This window comes from Siniperca chuatsi, linkage group LG4, assembly GCF_020085105.1.
Source record: "Siniperca chuatsi isolate FFG_IHB_CAS linkage group LG4, ASM2008510v1, whole genome shotgun sequence".
Taxonomy (NCBI): Eukaryota; Metazoa; Chordata; class Actinopteri; order Centrarchiformes; family Sinipercidae; genus Siniperca; species Siniperca chuatsi.
Genome location: NC_058045.1, coordinates 31,151,685 through 31,166,789, shown reverse-complemented (window position 1 = coordinate 31,166,789; position 15,105 = coordinate 31,151,685). Strand labels below are relative to the sequence as shown.

Sequence of the window (15,105 nt, the reverse complement as noted above, 5' to 3'; positions counted from 1 at the left end):
GATGATTGCTATTCTCCCGATAGACACCTCACAGCGTGATTTCCCGTGAGTACTCACATTACCTGTGGATGCCTGAGCTCCCGAGCACCCACGTAACTGACGCCTATGGGCTCTGGCGCTTATAGCCTTGAACAGGATAAGCAGGTTTAACAACAGAATGGATAGTTCTCGTGTCTGTGGTACTGCGTTGGACCAGCATCATAGATGCCAAGAATGTTTCAGATACCTGAGAAGGATACAAAGGTTTGTTAGTACAAATTTACTTTCATTTTCTCTAACCGGTATACTTGGATTCAGACAGGTCGCTTGTCAACAGGTAAATAATCTTTTAAGGTATTTGATCATTTCTAATCAAACTTGTCAATTTTTTTTTACATTTTTCAGATAATGCAACTGATTTTAACACGGACACTGGAAGATAAACCAAGATTTACGGATAGGAAACTGATTTTGCTTGCTATAATCATTCCTCCTTCCACAATTAAAAGATCAACTTCTTAAGCAATGTCAATATAATTGATTGGTACAGAATCTACAGTCCTCATTCTGTGCTAAAATACCTTCCAAACTTTATCTGAAGTTAACGTGATGCTTAGACAAACTATGAGGGTATCTTTCAGTTAATCTTTTTAGTGCCAAATTCACTCTTTGTGTTTCCACTGACATTGTTTCCTTGTTGAGCTGCTGTGGAGTGACAGTAACACGGAGTGTGAAATTATTACTTAAAATTCTGTAACTTTGGAAGTTACCCACGTGATTGCCTCATATTAACTTCAGATAAATTTGCATTAGGAGGATCTTTTAATGGCCAGTATGAACAAGAGGAATGATTACAGCAGGAATCACCTGTTTAGATGTTCATATGGGCACCTGATTATTGTTTTAAGACAGACTTGAAAAAATGTGAACCTATCCTTTAATCCTTCTGTTTATCTAAAAAAAATTTAAAATGCCCAAATTTAGAGATACATGGTTTTCAAGGGACAGCTATGATACATGGACATACATGGACTGTTTTACAGAAACCTATGCACATATTATATACAGGTCATGTCAAGAAATGTGTTTTAAAAAATCTGTGTTAAAACAGTTTTAGACAGGTGTTACAGGTAAATGTTATAGGTTGCTGAGCTAACGTACACATAATGGACAGGTGACCATTGTTAAATATTAACACAAGAGTATGTAGGCTTTAATTAGTACAAAAATACGTAGAGCAAGACACAATGGTAAGAAAAATGTGGCTAAAGGTGAAAACTGTTTTTTCTTTAAGCTCTTCAAGGAGAGTTTGCAAACAGAAAAGGCAGTGGGCTGTGGCTTAGTGGTAGAGCGGGTCATCCACTACTCGATCCCAGCCACATGTTGAAGTGTCCTTGGGCAAGATACTGAACCCCAAATTGCTCTGCTGTACCTTTTATTGTGTGTGTGTGACTGAGTTAGTTTGTTTGGACTGATGAGCAGCTGGCACCTGCCATCAGTGTGTGAATGTGTGTAAATGGGGTGAATGTGAAATGTAGTGTTCCACCACTTTGAGTGGCAGGAAGACTAGACTAATCTCTAAACTCCACCTGGTCTTATAAAAGATGTGTGAAAAGTATTCATGCCTGTGGGATTGATTCACAGTCACTTTTGGTAAATTACACAGGTTTTACAAAAAACCCACCCCCTATCCCTGCCCCAACAACCTTCAGAGAGGTGTTTTTTTATGTTCTTTGTCTTTTTGGCACTATGGCAGCATTGTTTCATCATAAAGGCTATGCTCGACAGACTTATCAGACACGCTGATAACAGATTCAGATTAATACTGTAGTAAAAGAACATTCCAGTGCTTAGACAGAGGTTTGACAGATTGTATACTGATTCTGTAATATAAAAGATACAGGAGGTAATTTGTGGGCACTGTCACAAAATCAAGGAATATACTTATCTCTAGAGTCAGAAATGAGAAAAGATTCTGAGAGTTCAGCCTTAAACTTTAAGGTGTGTTCAGACTGACTCCACTTCATGAATGTACAAAGACAAGAGGAAAAAGGAGAGAAATGGAAGTAAGTAAAAGAAGAAGCCCTGAACAATGTCGCTAATTCTTTTTTTCAACACTTCAGTTAGGTCTGGTGTTGTGCTCAGTGACAACTGTTTTCCTGGTTGGAAAATCAGCTTTGTAGATGTGACTGAAAATAGAGACGTTATTTTCATTGTGCCCAGAAAAATAGCAACATTCATCAGAAATAGGACAGAAAAATTGCCACAAAAAAGCAACAAGTAAAAAATAACAACTCTGAAATCTTAATTAAAGCGGCTATAATCAATATTTTTATAATGACAATCTATCAAATGACAATGTGACAATGTGAAAGGCGTCACTCATAGTGATGAGCCTAGAATTAGAATTAGTGAATTATCAGCTGAATCTGCAGCTCACCTCAGCTTTACGGAGCTTTACAGTGAGTTTCAGTTCATTCTTTATCTGTCCGGCTGCAACTTTACTGTTCTGGTTCCCTCTCAGCGCCCTCATAGCGCTATATCCAGAGAAAAAACTGTAAAAAGCTGCTGTACACTACCTGCTCAGCAACAAACAGCAGACAGACACAGTTAGAGACCAGCTGGTGAACATAGTGAAGCGTTTTGCAGCTCCTGGCTGTTTGGGGTGAAAAAACACTCCAGTGGTTAAATTTACACAAATAAATAAATAACAAAATAATTCACTTTGTATTCAATCTGAATGCACCTTTAGAATATTAGATGTTTCTCTTAAGGTGTGTTCAGATCAAATAGAGAGCAAATTTTCGCCTAGCTTTATTTGTACAAATTTAACTGCTGGACTGTTTGTGCAGTTTTATGTTCTACATGCACCCAATGTACCATTTGTACTGACATTAGCGGTAGCTAGCTAGAAACTATAAACAGTGACCACCTGAAAGATGATGACTGATCTCAGAATTCACCAGGAAACTCCAGTTGTTTCTGTTATTTTCCTCTTGTTTTGTTTCTGCTTATATCTACATCCATGAAGTGGAGTCATACAGCTTTGGGATCAGCACAAATTTTTGTTTCAGTTGACCAGATTTTGTTCATTTTTAATTCACTGCATTTACAATGAATTCACTTCAGCTCAGGCCAGATAAATCTGTTAAATTTGCTCATTTCATTTGTTTAGTTCAGTCTGGTTGAGTTCACTTTTCTGTGGCACCATTCAGTTTCATTCCAAGTAACTGCCTCTCTGTCGCTACAGCTAATCATGGATAACATCGAACACATTTTGTCCATATGCTCGACCATCTACAAGATGGCTGAGAATGTGAAGGCCAACAAGGAGCGCTGCCAACGAGTCGCCCAGAGAGTCAAAGCCCTGGAGGAACTGGTTCTCACCATCAAACAAAGGGGGCCGGGCCAAATATCTGCCACTGTGGAGAATGCTCTGAGGGAATTCTGCATCACTGTGGAAGGAGCCAAGGAGATAATGATGAAATACTCCAAAACTAAAGCTGTTATGAGCTTCCTGAAGTCCGGCAGCCATGAAGAAAAGTTCTGCAAGGTGAACGAAAGACTCAATGATAACTTCCAGGTCCTGTCTGGGGCTCTACAGATCGAGCAGGGGAACATACTGTCCAAAGTGTATGAAACTGTTTCAGGACGGAGACAGGATGAAGAGTGTTACAGTGGACAGGCTCCCACTAGCCCCACAGCTCCCATGCCTCTCCCCAGCATCATGCCCCCCACGCCAGTGTCTAGCCCCACAACTCCCATGCCTCTCCCCAGCATCATGCCTCCCATGCAAATGTCTAACCCCACAACTCCCATGGCTCTCCCCAGCATCATGCCCCCCACACCAGTGTCTAGCCCCACAGCTCCCATGGCTCTCCCCAGCACCATGCCCCCCATGCAAATGGTTAGCCCCACAACTCCCATGCCTCTCCCCAGGACCATGCCCCCCATGCAAATGGTTAGCCCTACAACTTCCATGCCTGTCAGCTACATCATGTCCCCAATGCCAGTGTATAGCGCCACAAGCGCCATGCCTGTACGTGGAACAGTGGCTCCCATCTGTTACTCCACCACCATTGGCCCCAGACCTGTCCATAGAATCATTGCCCCGGCACAAGCACCTTTTGCCCGAATGACAAAAAATACATATGTTATAAGAAGTTATATGGTCAGCAACTCTAATTTTCCTTAAAACAAGGGAAACACAATGTAAAAAGTGTTTGAAACTGTTGCAGGAAGGAGACAGGATGAAGAGTATTGTTGTGGAAAACCTCCTACTAGCCCCAGAGCTCCCATGCCTCTCCCCAGCACCATGCCCCCCACGCCGGTGTCTAGCCTCACAACTGCCATGCCTGTTAGCTGCATCATGTCTCCCATGCCAGTATATACCTCTGCAATTGACATTTGTGCACGTGGAGCCATGGCTCCCATCCGTTTCTCCACCACCATTGCCACCATTTTTGGACAGTCTTTCCTGGAAGGCATTCATTCTCTATTTTACACATAAAAAGTGACAGAAGTAGTTGTGCAAAGAGTGAAAAAAGAGAGCTTGAGTGATAAGTTCAAATTCTGCCTATTTTCTCCGCAAACCTGGCCCAATGCTGCCTGAAGTGGACTTGATTGTTTGATTGTCTGTTTTGGAAAGATGATCTTACAAGCAAGGGCGAGGTTATGCTTGAAAAGAACAAATTTACATGACGTGTTGTCTGACCTCATCGGAAGGCAAAAGGGTTTATAGTTGTTTCAAATGGCAACACAATTTTTATGGTGTGAAAGTGAGTGAAAAGCCGACGGTCATGGAGGTGGAGGTATAATAATTGTTTATATTGTAATTAATTTGCTTACTTCCACACAGCCAATCACAGCGGGAAGTGGGTGTGAATGTCAGATTGTTGGTTTCGGAAACTTAGAAAGGGTCGGACCCCCCCCCCCCAATCTGACGTCAGAAAGGTGTGGGGGAGGAAACGATTTGATCATCCGAGAAGCAGTTCTGATCGAACGTTAAAGTTAGAGCAAGTGCCTGTTCACATTAGAAATTGGCATGTGCATTCCTGCGAAAATGTTTACATGGGCATTTATTCTGTTTATATTTAATATATTCACTATTAATTATTATTATATTATTTTTATGTGAAGCAATTCATTATTTTGTTCTATATAAATGAAGTTAATAAAAATATTACTGACCATTTATATATTCATCCTTTTAAAGCACTTTAAAATGTCTTGTGTATAAACAATGCAAATTAATATTGTCATTGAAACAAGACTGATAGGTGATGACTCGTGAACGGTATGTTTAGGGAAATATAACTTGTTGTTAAAACATGTTACAGAAAGCTTGTTCTTTATTAAAGGAGCTACCAATAACTCCAGTACTTGAGCGTGGAGATTCATTCATTGTCCAGCTGTCCTGCATTACACACTTCTGAACATGTGACAGGTCTGAGCAGTGTGAACTACACAGTCTTTAGATTCAATTCAATTCAATTTTATTTATATAGCGCCAATTCATAGCAGAAGTTATCTCATTGCACTTATTGTCCTATAGAGCAGGTCTAGACCGTACTCTATATAATATATAGATGTTGATCAATCAAACTGATCACATGATAAGATAAAACGATAAGTACGAGCTTCAAGTATGTCACTTTTACTGGGAGCAGTATCACCAAATTCCATAATCAGGTTTCATTACCACATAGATAATGATCAGATTTAGCTTTCCTTATCGAGGTGATGACTTGGTGCACTATGAATATTATTTTGCCCATTTTTATTAACTGACAACAAATTTTGTTTTTATTTCCCATTTCATGGTCCTTTACAGATTATTTATTGTAGGAAATCAGCAGTATTGTACCAAAGGCACAGAACAGACAGACTAAAACAATTGTTTTGTATAATTAAATATTAAAGGATAGATAGATTCAAATTGTGTGTCTTTAAACAAGTCAGGTCAGGTGCCCATATTAACTTTGAAACAGTTTTTGCTTCCTGTAATCATTCTTTCTGTTCATACTGGTCATTAAGAGATCCCTTCATAATGCACTTCCAATGTAAGTGATAGGTGACATAATCTAAAGTCTTATGTCTGTGCAAAAATACATTCAAGATCCGCTGACGATAATACGAGGCTTCAGCAGTCTGAGTTAGACAAATCAAGCAAGTATCTTCCAAAGTTAGTCTTTTTAGTACAAAATTCCCTCTTTGTGTTTCTATTTCTTCACCACAGCTAAACATGGAAATGCTGTCTGTGGAAACAAAGAGGGAATCCTGCACTAAAGAGACTGCTGAAGGTTCATATTAACTTCAGATGAGCTTTGTACTACAGACTTGTAAAACTCATAGCACCATCTTGTGGTCACTAGGCTGAACAACACAGCTGTTATTCTAGATATTGGATATGGATCATACATTACGGTATATTAAACATTCACGACCATGTCCCCAGGAGAGCTCTTTTCATTTCTTCCTGTGCAAATAAATGCAGTCGTCGTCAGATGAGGTAATTATCTATGCCAGAAATGTTGCCTATTTTCCTCCACAGAAAAGTGTACTTCTAGCAAAACAGTGTTTTCAGAAGGTTAGTTACCTACAGATTTATAACTGACAGGTTAATGGATCTGTGTGAGGAAAAGCTAAGCCAATGGTTATCCCTGTTTGTCCTCGCAGGTCGATCACTTTCTTCTTTTGACTGTAATCCTTCCTCTGAAGGCTGAGTTTCTTTTGTATCTGGAGCATCAGAAACTTTTCTTGGATGCTTCTTAGGTCTTTCTGCAATAGTCTCCACCCTACTCCTAGTTGCTGTAGCCTATTCCGTCACTACGGTTGCTCCCCCCTTCTGCTCTGGCAAACCAATCTTTGCTGGTTTGCGTAAAACGCATCACTACCGGTGCGCCAGCGTGGGAATGTCGCCACAGACACCAGATTAAAAACTCTGTATACTGCGAAATACAGATTTACCTGGCGATGAAAGGCTTAATCAGCATTGTGTGAACTCGTTTGGCAACAAGGGCTCAAATGTAACGGACGTTCATTTAAATGTAAAAGTCCAGAACTCCAGCTTTAAGTAAAAGATCTGAGTACTTCTTCCACCACTGTGAGCCCCTCACACCACACCTCCCAGCCTCCCTGCTACAGTTGGCTTTCTCCTGTAAGATGATTTCTTAAACGTCATGTAAACGAGAAACCTGGTTTCTGTAATCAGGTTAGGGTGTTGGTTTCCAGGATGTATATGGGTAACCAGGTTTGAACAGGCTTGAACCCAGAAGCAAGACTCACAGCGTAGGCCTACATCCCAAGTCTCTTACAGTGGTGTGAAAAAGTGTTTGCCCAATTCCTGATTTCTTATGTTTTTGCATGTTTGTCACACTTAAATGTTTCAGATCATCAAACTAATTTAAATATTAGTCAAAGATAACACAAGTAAATGCAAAATGCAGTTTTTAAATGAAGGATGTTATTATTAAGGGAAAAAATCCAAACCTACATGGCCCTGTGTGAAAAAGTGATTGCCCCCTAAACCTAATAACTGGTTGGGCCACCCTTAGCAGCAACAACTGCAATCAAGCGTTTGCGATAACTTGCAGTGAGTCTTTTACAGCGCTGTGGAGGAATTTTGGCCAACTCATCTTTGCAGAATTGTTGTAATTCAGCCACATTGGAGGGTTTTCGAGCATGAACTGCCCTTTTAAGGTCATGCCACAGCATCTCAATAGGATTCAGGTCAGGACTTTGACTAGGCCACTCCAAAGTCTTCATTTTGTTCTTCTTCAGCCATTCAGAGACCCCACAACAACATCCAAAGAACTGCAGGCCTATTAGTTTGATGATCTGAAACATTTAAGTGTGACAAACATGCAAAAAAAATACACTGGTAATTCTGTACTGTACAAAGTCTGTGTTGGATCCAATTAAGAGAATTGAGATGTACCCACAGACAAACAGGTTAAGATAAAAGTTCTTGTTTACTTGAATCAAAAGTCAAGCAAGGGTCAAAACCAGGTAATCAATCAGAGCAGGCAAACGTATTCATCGGGGACAGGCAGAGAATCATCAATCCGTGCATCAGGCAAATGGTCAGGCAGGAAGGAAGGAAAGCTAGAGCGGATGCAGACTAGACAGTCTGGCTGATTAGGGAAATGGGAAGCAGGTGAGTGAGTTGGGCGGGGAAGGTCAGGTGAGGGGAATGGCGGGACAGGGGTTACTGCAGGGCTGGGGGAAGTGGCTGGATCTGGAATGACAGGAGAGTTCGTAGGTGACAGAAACAGAAAAACCGAACGAATACTAAGAGCTGGATGGAGTTGTGACAAAGACTTCAGAAAGGGAAAGTAACAGCAGAGCAGCTAGATGAAAGGGCAGCTCAAAACGTAGGGATGCATTCTTGAATTTAAAACTAAAAACTAACACAATACAACCGTAGAAATCTACATAATTCTAAATAAATTAAACACCACACACTATAATCAATGATATCAATATTTAATAATCAAGAGCAAGGTATATTATAGCACTTTATAGCATTAGTAAAATACCAGAAAGCCTACACGGAACATAAAATGAGCCTGTTATAGGGGTGGACAATATTAAGATATAAAACAATCCTGGCTTCAAACTACAGATGAAGCCATACAGTTTCCCATTTACAGTAAAGCAATACATGTAGTTGCAAGGGCACAATTCTCCCTGTGATCAGTGGAAATACTTCGGTGATTCTGATCCACATTTACTGCACACAGAAAAACAAGATCAGTTAGGTGACTCATTAAATATTGTTACAAGCAGAAATGTTGATTAGTCTTTCTGGAACATGTGCATTGCCTAAAAAGTTTCATTCAATGTTTTCTTCATTGAAAGCCAAAGTGCCACATGTTTCAAAATCTGAAACATGAACTGAACATGAAACTGGGGTTTTCTGTCTATAATAATTTACTGTGCTTGATGGTAAAATCTGAGAACCTTGTCGTTATCAACATGAACAGGGCAGCAAGACTTTTGTGAACACAGCCTGTTTTATCTGGGCTGGCTAGACACACACTGGACCTCATAAAATCTATAGTTTTACTGTGTCTGATGAATGCTGCCAATTAAAGTAGAAAATAATTAACTTCACGCAGATTAGGGTGAAATTCGCCTGGAAGCCCTGTAGTGATTTGCAGAAAAAGTGACAAAGAAAAAGTGATGGTGGCACATGAAGTTTGCTCTTCACCAGATGAAGACAAATGTCTGCAGGAACAGCACATAATTGTAGTGCTGTTTGGTACAAAGTCACATAGATTATTGGAGAACATAATTGGTTGATTACGCAATGTTTGCCAGCAAGAAAGCTTGTGTTAACAGCCACCAGGACAAGCAAGTGGTGGAGGTGACGTAGCGTGATTCATTAACTTGCAGTGGGTCTTCACCGTAAAACTCTGCTCTTCTTCACTGCAGAATACAGTAGTACCCGCTACTTTCATACACTAACTTTGATTCCACTCTTTGCAGTATGGCCTCCTGCTCTGCTAGCTTGTCTTCCTGTTCCGCCAGCATCCTCTCCTGCCTGGCTAACTTCTTCTCCTGCTCATGCGACTTATTCTCCTGTTCAGCAAGTATGTTCTCCTGTTCGTCCAGCTTCTTCTCCTGTTTGACTTGCTCCTTCTCCTGTTTGGCCAGCTTCTTCTCCTGTTCAGACAGCTTCTTCTCCTGTTTGACTTGCTCCTTCTCCTGTTCGGCCAGCTTCTTCTCCTGTTTGACTTGCTCCTTCTCCTGTTCGGCCAGCTTCTTCTCCTGTTCGGCCAGCTTCTTCTCCTGTTTGACTTGCTCCTTCTCCTGTTCGGCCAGCTTCTTCTCCTGTTTGACTTGCTCCTTCTCCTGTTTGGCCAGCTTCTTCTCCTGTTCGTCCAACTTCTTCTCCTGTTTGACTTGCTCCTTCTCCTGTTCGGCCAGCTTCTTCTCCTGTTCAGACAGCTTCTTCTCCTGTTTGACTTGCTCCTTCTCCTGTTCGGCCAGCTTCTTCTCCTGTTCAGCCAGCTTCTTCTCCTGTTCGGCCAGCTTCTTCTCCTGTTTGACTAGCTTCTTCTCCTGTTTGACTTGCTCCTTCTCCTGTTTGGCCAGTTTGTTCTCCTGTTCGGCCAGCTTCTTCTCCAGATCGTCCAGCTTCTCCTCCTGGTGGACATGCAGAGCCCCAGAGAGAGTCACAAAGGCATCAGTGAGACTTTTGTTCAGGTTGTCAAACTGTAATTTGTAGTCGCCGGATTTCACCATCTGAGTCATCACATTTTGCTTGTTGAATTTTTCGAGCACCTCCTTCGCTGATTCCAGAATGGTAGTAAGTTTCTCCAAAGCTTTGCTCACATCTTTAGAGAGTTGGTCTGGCTTCTTCTGTTGGACGAACACCACTAGTTCCTGCAACGCTTCAAGTCTATTCAAAATATTGGGGCACTGCTCATTATTAGTCTTCATCTTGTCAAACAGGTTGTAGAAGGTCCGGAAGGGTGTGATTACCTCCATGATCAGCTGCAGAGACAGGGAGGCAGTTAGCATGGAACAAAATGGACTGCCATTAATCAGACATTAATGGGAACTATAATTCTTGTTGAGGCAAGTTACAGTGATGCAGTTGAACTGAGCTGTGCTGAATATAATTAAAGCAACATGATGATGATGATGATGATGATGATCTGAACTGAAGACTGAACTGAACCTAAATCTCAGTCAACCAAACTGAGCTGTAAGGGCGCTTTCACATCTAATGGTGTCTTTTGGTTAAAAACAAACAATACAACAAGGCATCATAAAGAGAATAAATCAGAAATTTAATTGTTAGCATGCTAATATGCCAAATGTCAAAGTGCAGCTGTTCGAGCCTGATAAAGCCGAGCTTAGTCTGACAGTATAGAGCTGAGATGGCTCCCGTACATAGGATAAACTCTTGTTTTAGGTAACAGCACGGCCTTTCCTCTGTCGCCACCCTCAGCACAAACTATTTTGGATCTCAGAATGACAATGACATCAAAGTGCATATCGAACTGAAATGAACATGTATGTTAGATTGATGTAGTGTCTGTTTTCAGTACATCACAGCCTCAATGTTGGCAATCATTTTAGTCTGTATCCTCTGTTTCCCCAGTGGCTCAGTGCTGGAATTGGGCTGGTACTCACTGGTACTGGGTACTGGCACAAAGTTAACCAAGCCAAAATGTAAACAGTGCAAAAGTGTCTTTGTTGAAATTGATTAAAAATGCCAAAAGAATTTTAAAAAAGACTGTTGGAGGAAACTCCAACAACAGCTGCTGCTGCAGTTTAAGTCACACCAAGACTGCAGGTAGTACTATCTGTGGTAACACTGAGCCCCCCTCTAAGTCTAAGTTCTTTCATATATCGAGAGGAAATTATTACTTACTGTAAAGTGGATGCCGATGCAAGCTGCTTGTCTTAATGCAGGTGTGTGTGAATGAAAAAAAATGAAACAAAATGAAACAAAGATTTGGCGTTTTTATCCTCTAATCCAGGTCGGCTGATAAGTTATCATCCGTCCCTCTTCTTGGCGTCATTCGTGTACTCTGGTCAGACACATCACAGATGTAGACCCAAGATATTCAAACTCCTTCAGTTCACATCCCACTGGACACAAACAGATTCGTTTCCTGCACAGGTTGGGCTCCAGAGCTCTTTGCCTTGACAGGTCTCTGCAGGTTTCTGTGGGTGACCTGTGAAAGACCTACAGGACCTCTGCAGGTCTCTGCAGGTTTCTGTAGGTGACCTGTGTAAAACCTACAGGACCTCTGCAGGTTTCTGTAGGTGAGCTGTGAAAGACCTACAGGACCTCTGCAGGTCTCTGCAGGTCTCTGCAGGTTTCTGTAGGTGACCTGTGTAAAACCTACAGGACCTCTGCAGGTTTCTGTAGGTGAGCTGTGAAAGACCTACAGGACCTCTGCAGGTCTCTGCAGGTTTCTGTAGGTGACCTGTGTAAAACCTACAGGACCTCTGCAGGTTTCTGTAGGTGAGCTGTGAAAGACCTACAGGACCTCTGCAGGTCTCTGCAGGTCTCTGCAGGTTTCTGTAGGTGACCTGTGAAGAACCTACAGGACCTCTGCAGGTCTCTGCAGGTTTCTGTAGGTGACCTGTGAAAGAACTACAGGACCTCTGCAGGTCTCTGCAGTTCTCTGTAGGTGACCTCTGAAAAACCTAAAGGACCTCTGCAGGTTTCTGTGGATGACCTATAATTCCACAGCTCACAGATAATCAAGACATTATCTACCTTTGGAAAAAAATACTGGATGCTTAAAGGTTTATTGGTATATATGCAGCATTAATTAAACTCAATAAAACTATATAATTATAACAACTGTGACTCCACCCAGCCATGTAGATAAAACAGACTTTAACTGTCTTGTTGACCTGCTGAAGAAAAAAAAAAAGACTAAATACAAACATAAATGGGATGTTTCAGTTCAGTGGTAGGCTAAGATGTTTTGTAGTTTATTAGTACTGGACTTAAGTATCAATATTCAATCAAGAAAGAAAATTAAACAAAGATTTGGCTTTTTTTCCCGTAGGTGAACTGTGAAAGATCTACAGGACCTCTGCAGATCTCTGCAGGTTTCCGTGGGTGACCTGTGAAAAACCTACAAGACCTCTGCAGGTCTCTGAAGGTCTCTGTTGGTGACCTGGGAAAAACCTACAGGACCTCTGCAGGTCTCTGCAGGTTTCCGTGGGTGACCTATGAAAGACCTACAGGACCTCTGCAGGTTTCTGCAGGTTTCCGTGGGTGACCTGTGAAAAACCTACAAGACCTCTGCAGGTCTCTGCAGGTCTCTGTTGGTGACCTGGGAAAAACCTACAAGACCTCTGCAGGTCTCTGCAGGTCTCTGTTGGTGACCTGGGAAAAACCTACAGGACCTCTGCAGATCTCTGCAGGTCTCTGTGGGTGACCGGTGAAAGGCCTACAGGACCTCTGCAGGTCTCTGCAGGTTTCTGTAGGTGACCTGTGAAAGACCTACAGGACCTCTGCAGGTTTCTGTGGGTGACCTGTGAAAGACCTCTGCAGGACCTCTGCAGGCTTCTGTAGGTGACCTGTGAAAGACCTCTGCAGGACCTCTACAGGTCTCTGTAGGTTACCTGTGAAAGACCTACAGGACCTCTGCAGCTCTGTGGGTGACCTGTAGTTGCACAGCTCACAGATAATCAAGACATGATCTACCTTTGGAACAAAATACTGGATGCTTAAAGGTTTATTGGTTTATTGGCAGCATTCATTAAACTCAATAAAACTATATAATTATAACACCCAGACTCCACCCAGCCATGTAGATAAAACAGACTTTCACCGTCTTGTTGCCCTGCTTAAAAAAAGAGACTAAATACAAACATAAATGGGATGTTTCAGTTCAGTGGTAGACTAATATATTTGATAGTTTATTAGTACTGGACTTAGGTATCAATATTCAATCATCAATTGTAAATAAAAACAATAAAGCTCAAATATAAACTTTGTGTTGTTTGTCCAAGCAACTTATTATGTATTTCTGTAAGTTAGTTAATGTTACAAACAGACAGGCAGGGGACACCGAAATGGAAACAGAATGTTCTTTATTTGATTAACGCCAGATAGTACAGGTGTGCAGGTAGGGAGATAGGGAAGTCCGTAGGAGGGAAGACTCACTGGAGAGGGAGATCGCTGGAGACAGGGGAAAGCTGGAGAAGTGTTATGCTGAGTAGCATAGGGAGTCCTAGTTACAAACGAAGTCGGACTCAGACTGAGGTGAGTGCAGGGCTTTTATGCAGGCTGTGATTGGGAGCTAATGGGGAGCAAGAGTGTGATTGGGAGCAGGTGTGGATGATTAGTGGATGGTGGAGCCTGGCGTATTGTGACAGTAGGCAGGCCGGCGGCGAAGATAAAGGCGGGGACCTTTTGGAGGCCGGCAGTGAAGGCGAAGACGGGGACCCTCTGGAACCTGCCGGCGAAGGCGGGAGCCCTCTGGAGGTCTGCAGCAAAGGCGGGGACCCTCTGGAAACTGCCGGCGAAGGCAGGTGTGGATGATTTTTAGTGGATGGAGTACACAGTATACAGACAGCAAACATCTGAATGGTGTTATTTTAGAAAGGAATAACAGCATTGACTGTATAATAATAGGGTTAAGTAACTCTACTCTGCAATACAAGAACAATGCTGCTCATTTATTTCTATGTCTTCTACATGGACGACTGTCAGCTGGTGACAAAGCTGACTTTTTACCTGGGACGTGTAGCTTTAGCTTCAGGCTTTTAGCAAGATATCATGTATGTAGCCATCAAGTGCATATTTAAGACCCTTTTGCAGGTTTGTCATTTTTATATGAAAAATGCGTATGCCTTTGTGTATGAAATATGCTAAACAAATAAACAGAGAGTCTGTGTTTTACTGTCCTGCATCCACCATGATACAATGGAGGTGAATGGAATTTTGTTTGAGGGGCTCAAAGCGTTTTTACAACATGTTTTCCACAAACAGTGTCACCATTACTCTGGATAATACACAGAACACACTGTGCATTATTAGGGACCATAGACATCATCAGATGCTATAGTCATGTGTGCAGACTCAGGGAAAAATAACACTTTGTCAAATGTTGTGCTGTATAGTGGTATATGGACCCAAAGCCAGATGACCAGGAAGCAGTATCGGGGTGAACTACCCGGATGGCTACAGTGTTTATTGGGGTTGATGTGGTTTACAAGCAGGTACAGGCAGACCAGTAACACACAGGTAACAGGGAAGTGGGTTACCGGCTGACAGTGGTGGAAACAGGGAAGTAAGTCCAAGGTGGCTAAACAGTCCAAAAGGGAGCATACAAAGTACAAAATCCAACCAAGGTCCACAGGAGACAAAGAATCCAGAACAGAACTCACGGTAAAACTGTCAGGGAACAAAAATGCACCAAACAGCACCACATACACAGTGTGTAACAACAATGATCCAACACTGAACAAAGACAGAGACACAGACTAAATACCCTAGGGGAGGTGAAACAACGAGACACAGGTGCAAACAATCAAGGATACACAAGGGAAGGAACACACTACAAAATAAAACAGGAAGTGACAACACCTAAACTACCATACACTTAGCTTGTGCTTATGAGAAGATCAAGATGAGGA

General features: G+C 41.9%; 2 protein-coding genes across 3 annotated transcripts; one reads left to right on the top strand and one right to left on the bottom strand.

The window, feature by feature from the left end:
- Positions 1 to 288: 288 nt before the first annotated feature.
- On the top strand, positions 289 to 5,360 carry LOC122875351 (gibberellin-regulated protein 14-like). 2 transcript variants are annotated; one of them, XM_044194338.1, is made up of 2 exons: positions 289 to 316; positions 3,230 to 5,360. In XM_044194338.1, exon 2 carries the CDS (start codon positions 3,236 to 3,238, stop codon positions 4,172 to 4,174), a length of 939 nt encoding a protein of 312 aa, XP_044050273.1. In that variant the 5' UTR covers positions 289 to 316; positions 3,230 to 3,235; the 3' UTR covers positions 4,175 to 5,360. The 2 variants fall into 2 exon arrangements, with proteins under 2 accessions (XP_044050273.1, XP_044050274.1); XM_044194339.1 differs by having other exon boundaries at positions 301 to 333.
- Positions 5,361 to 8,449: 3,089 nt separating this feature from the next.
- On the bottom strand, positions 8,450 to 11,513 carry LOC122875342 (golgin subfamily A member 6-like protein 22). The gene is made up of 2 exons (XM_044194330.1): positions 11,369 to 11,513; positions 8,450 to 10,482 (listed from the first exon to the last, which is right to left on the bottom strand). The coding sequence occupies exon 2, from the start codon at positions 10,474 to 10,476 to the stop codon at positions 9,409 to 9,411; it is 1,068 nt and encodes a 355-aa protein (XP_044050265.1). The 5' UTR covers positions 10,477 to 10,482; positions 11,369 to 11,513; the 3' UTR covers positions 8,450 to 9,408.
- Positions 11,514 to 15,105: the final 3,592 nt, after the last annotated feature.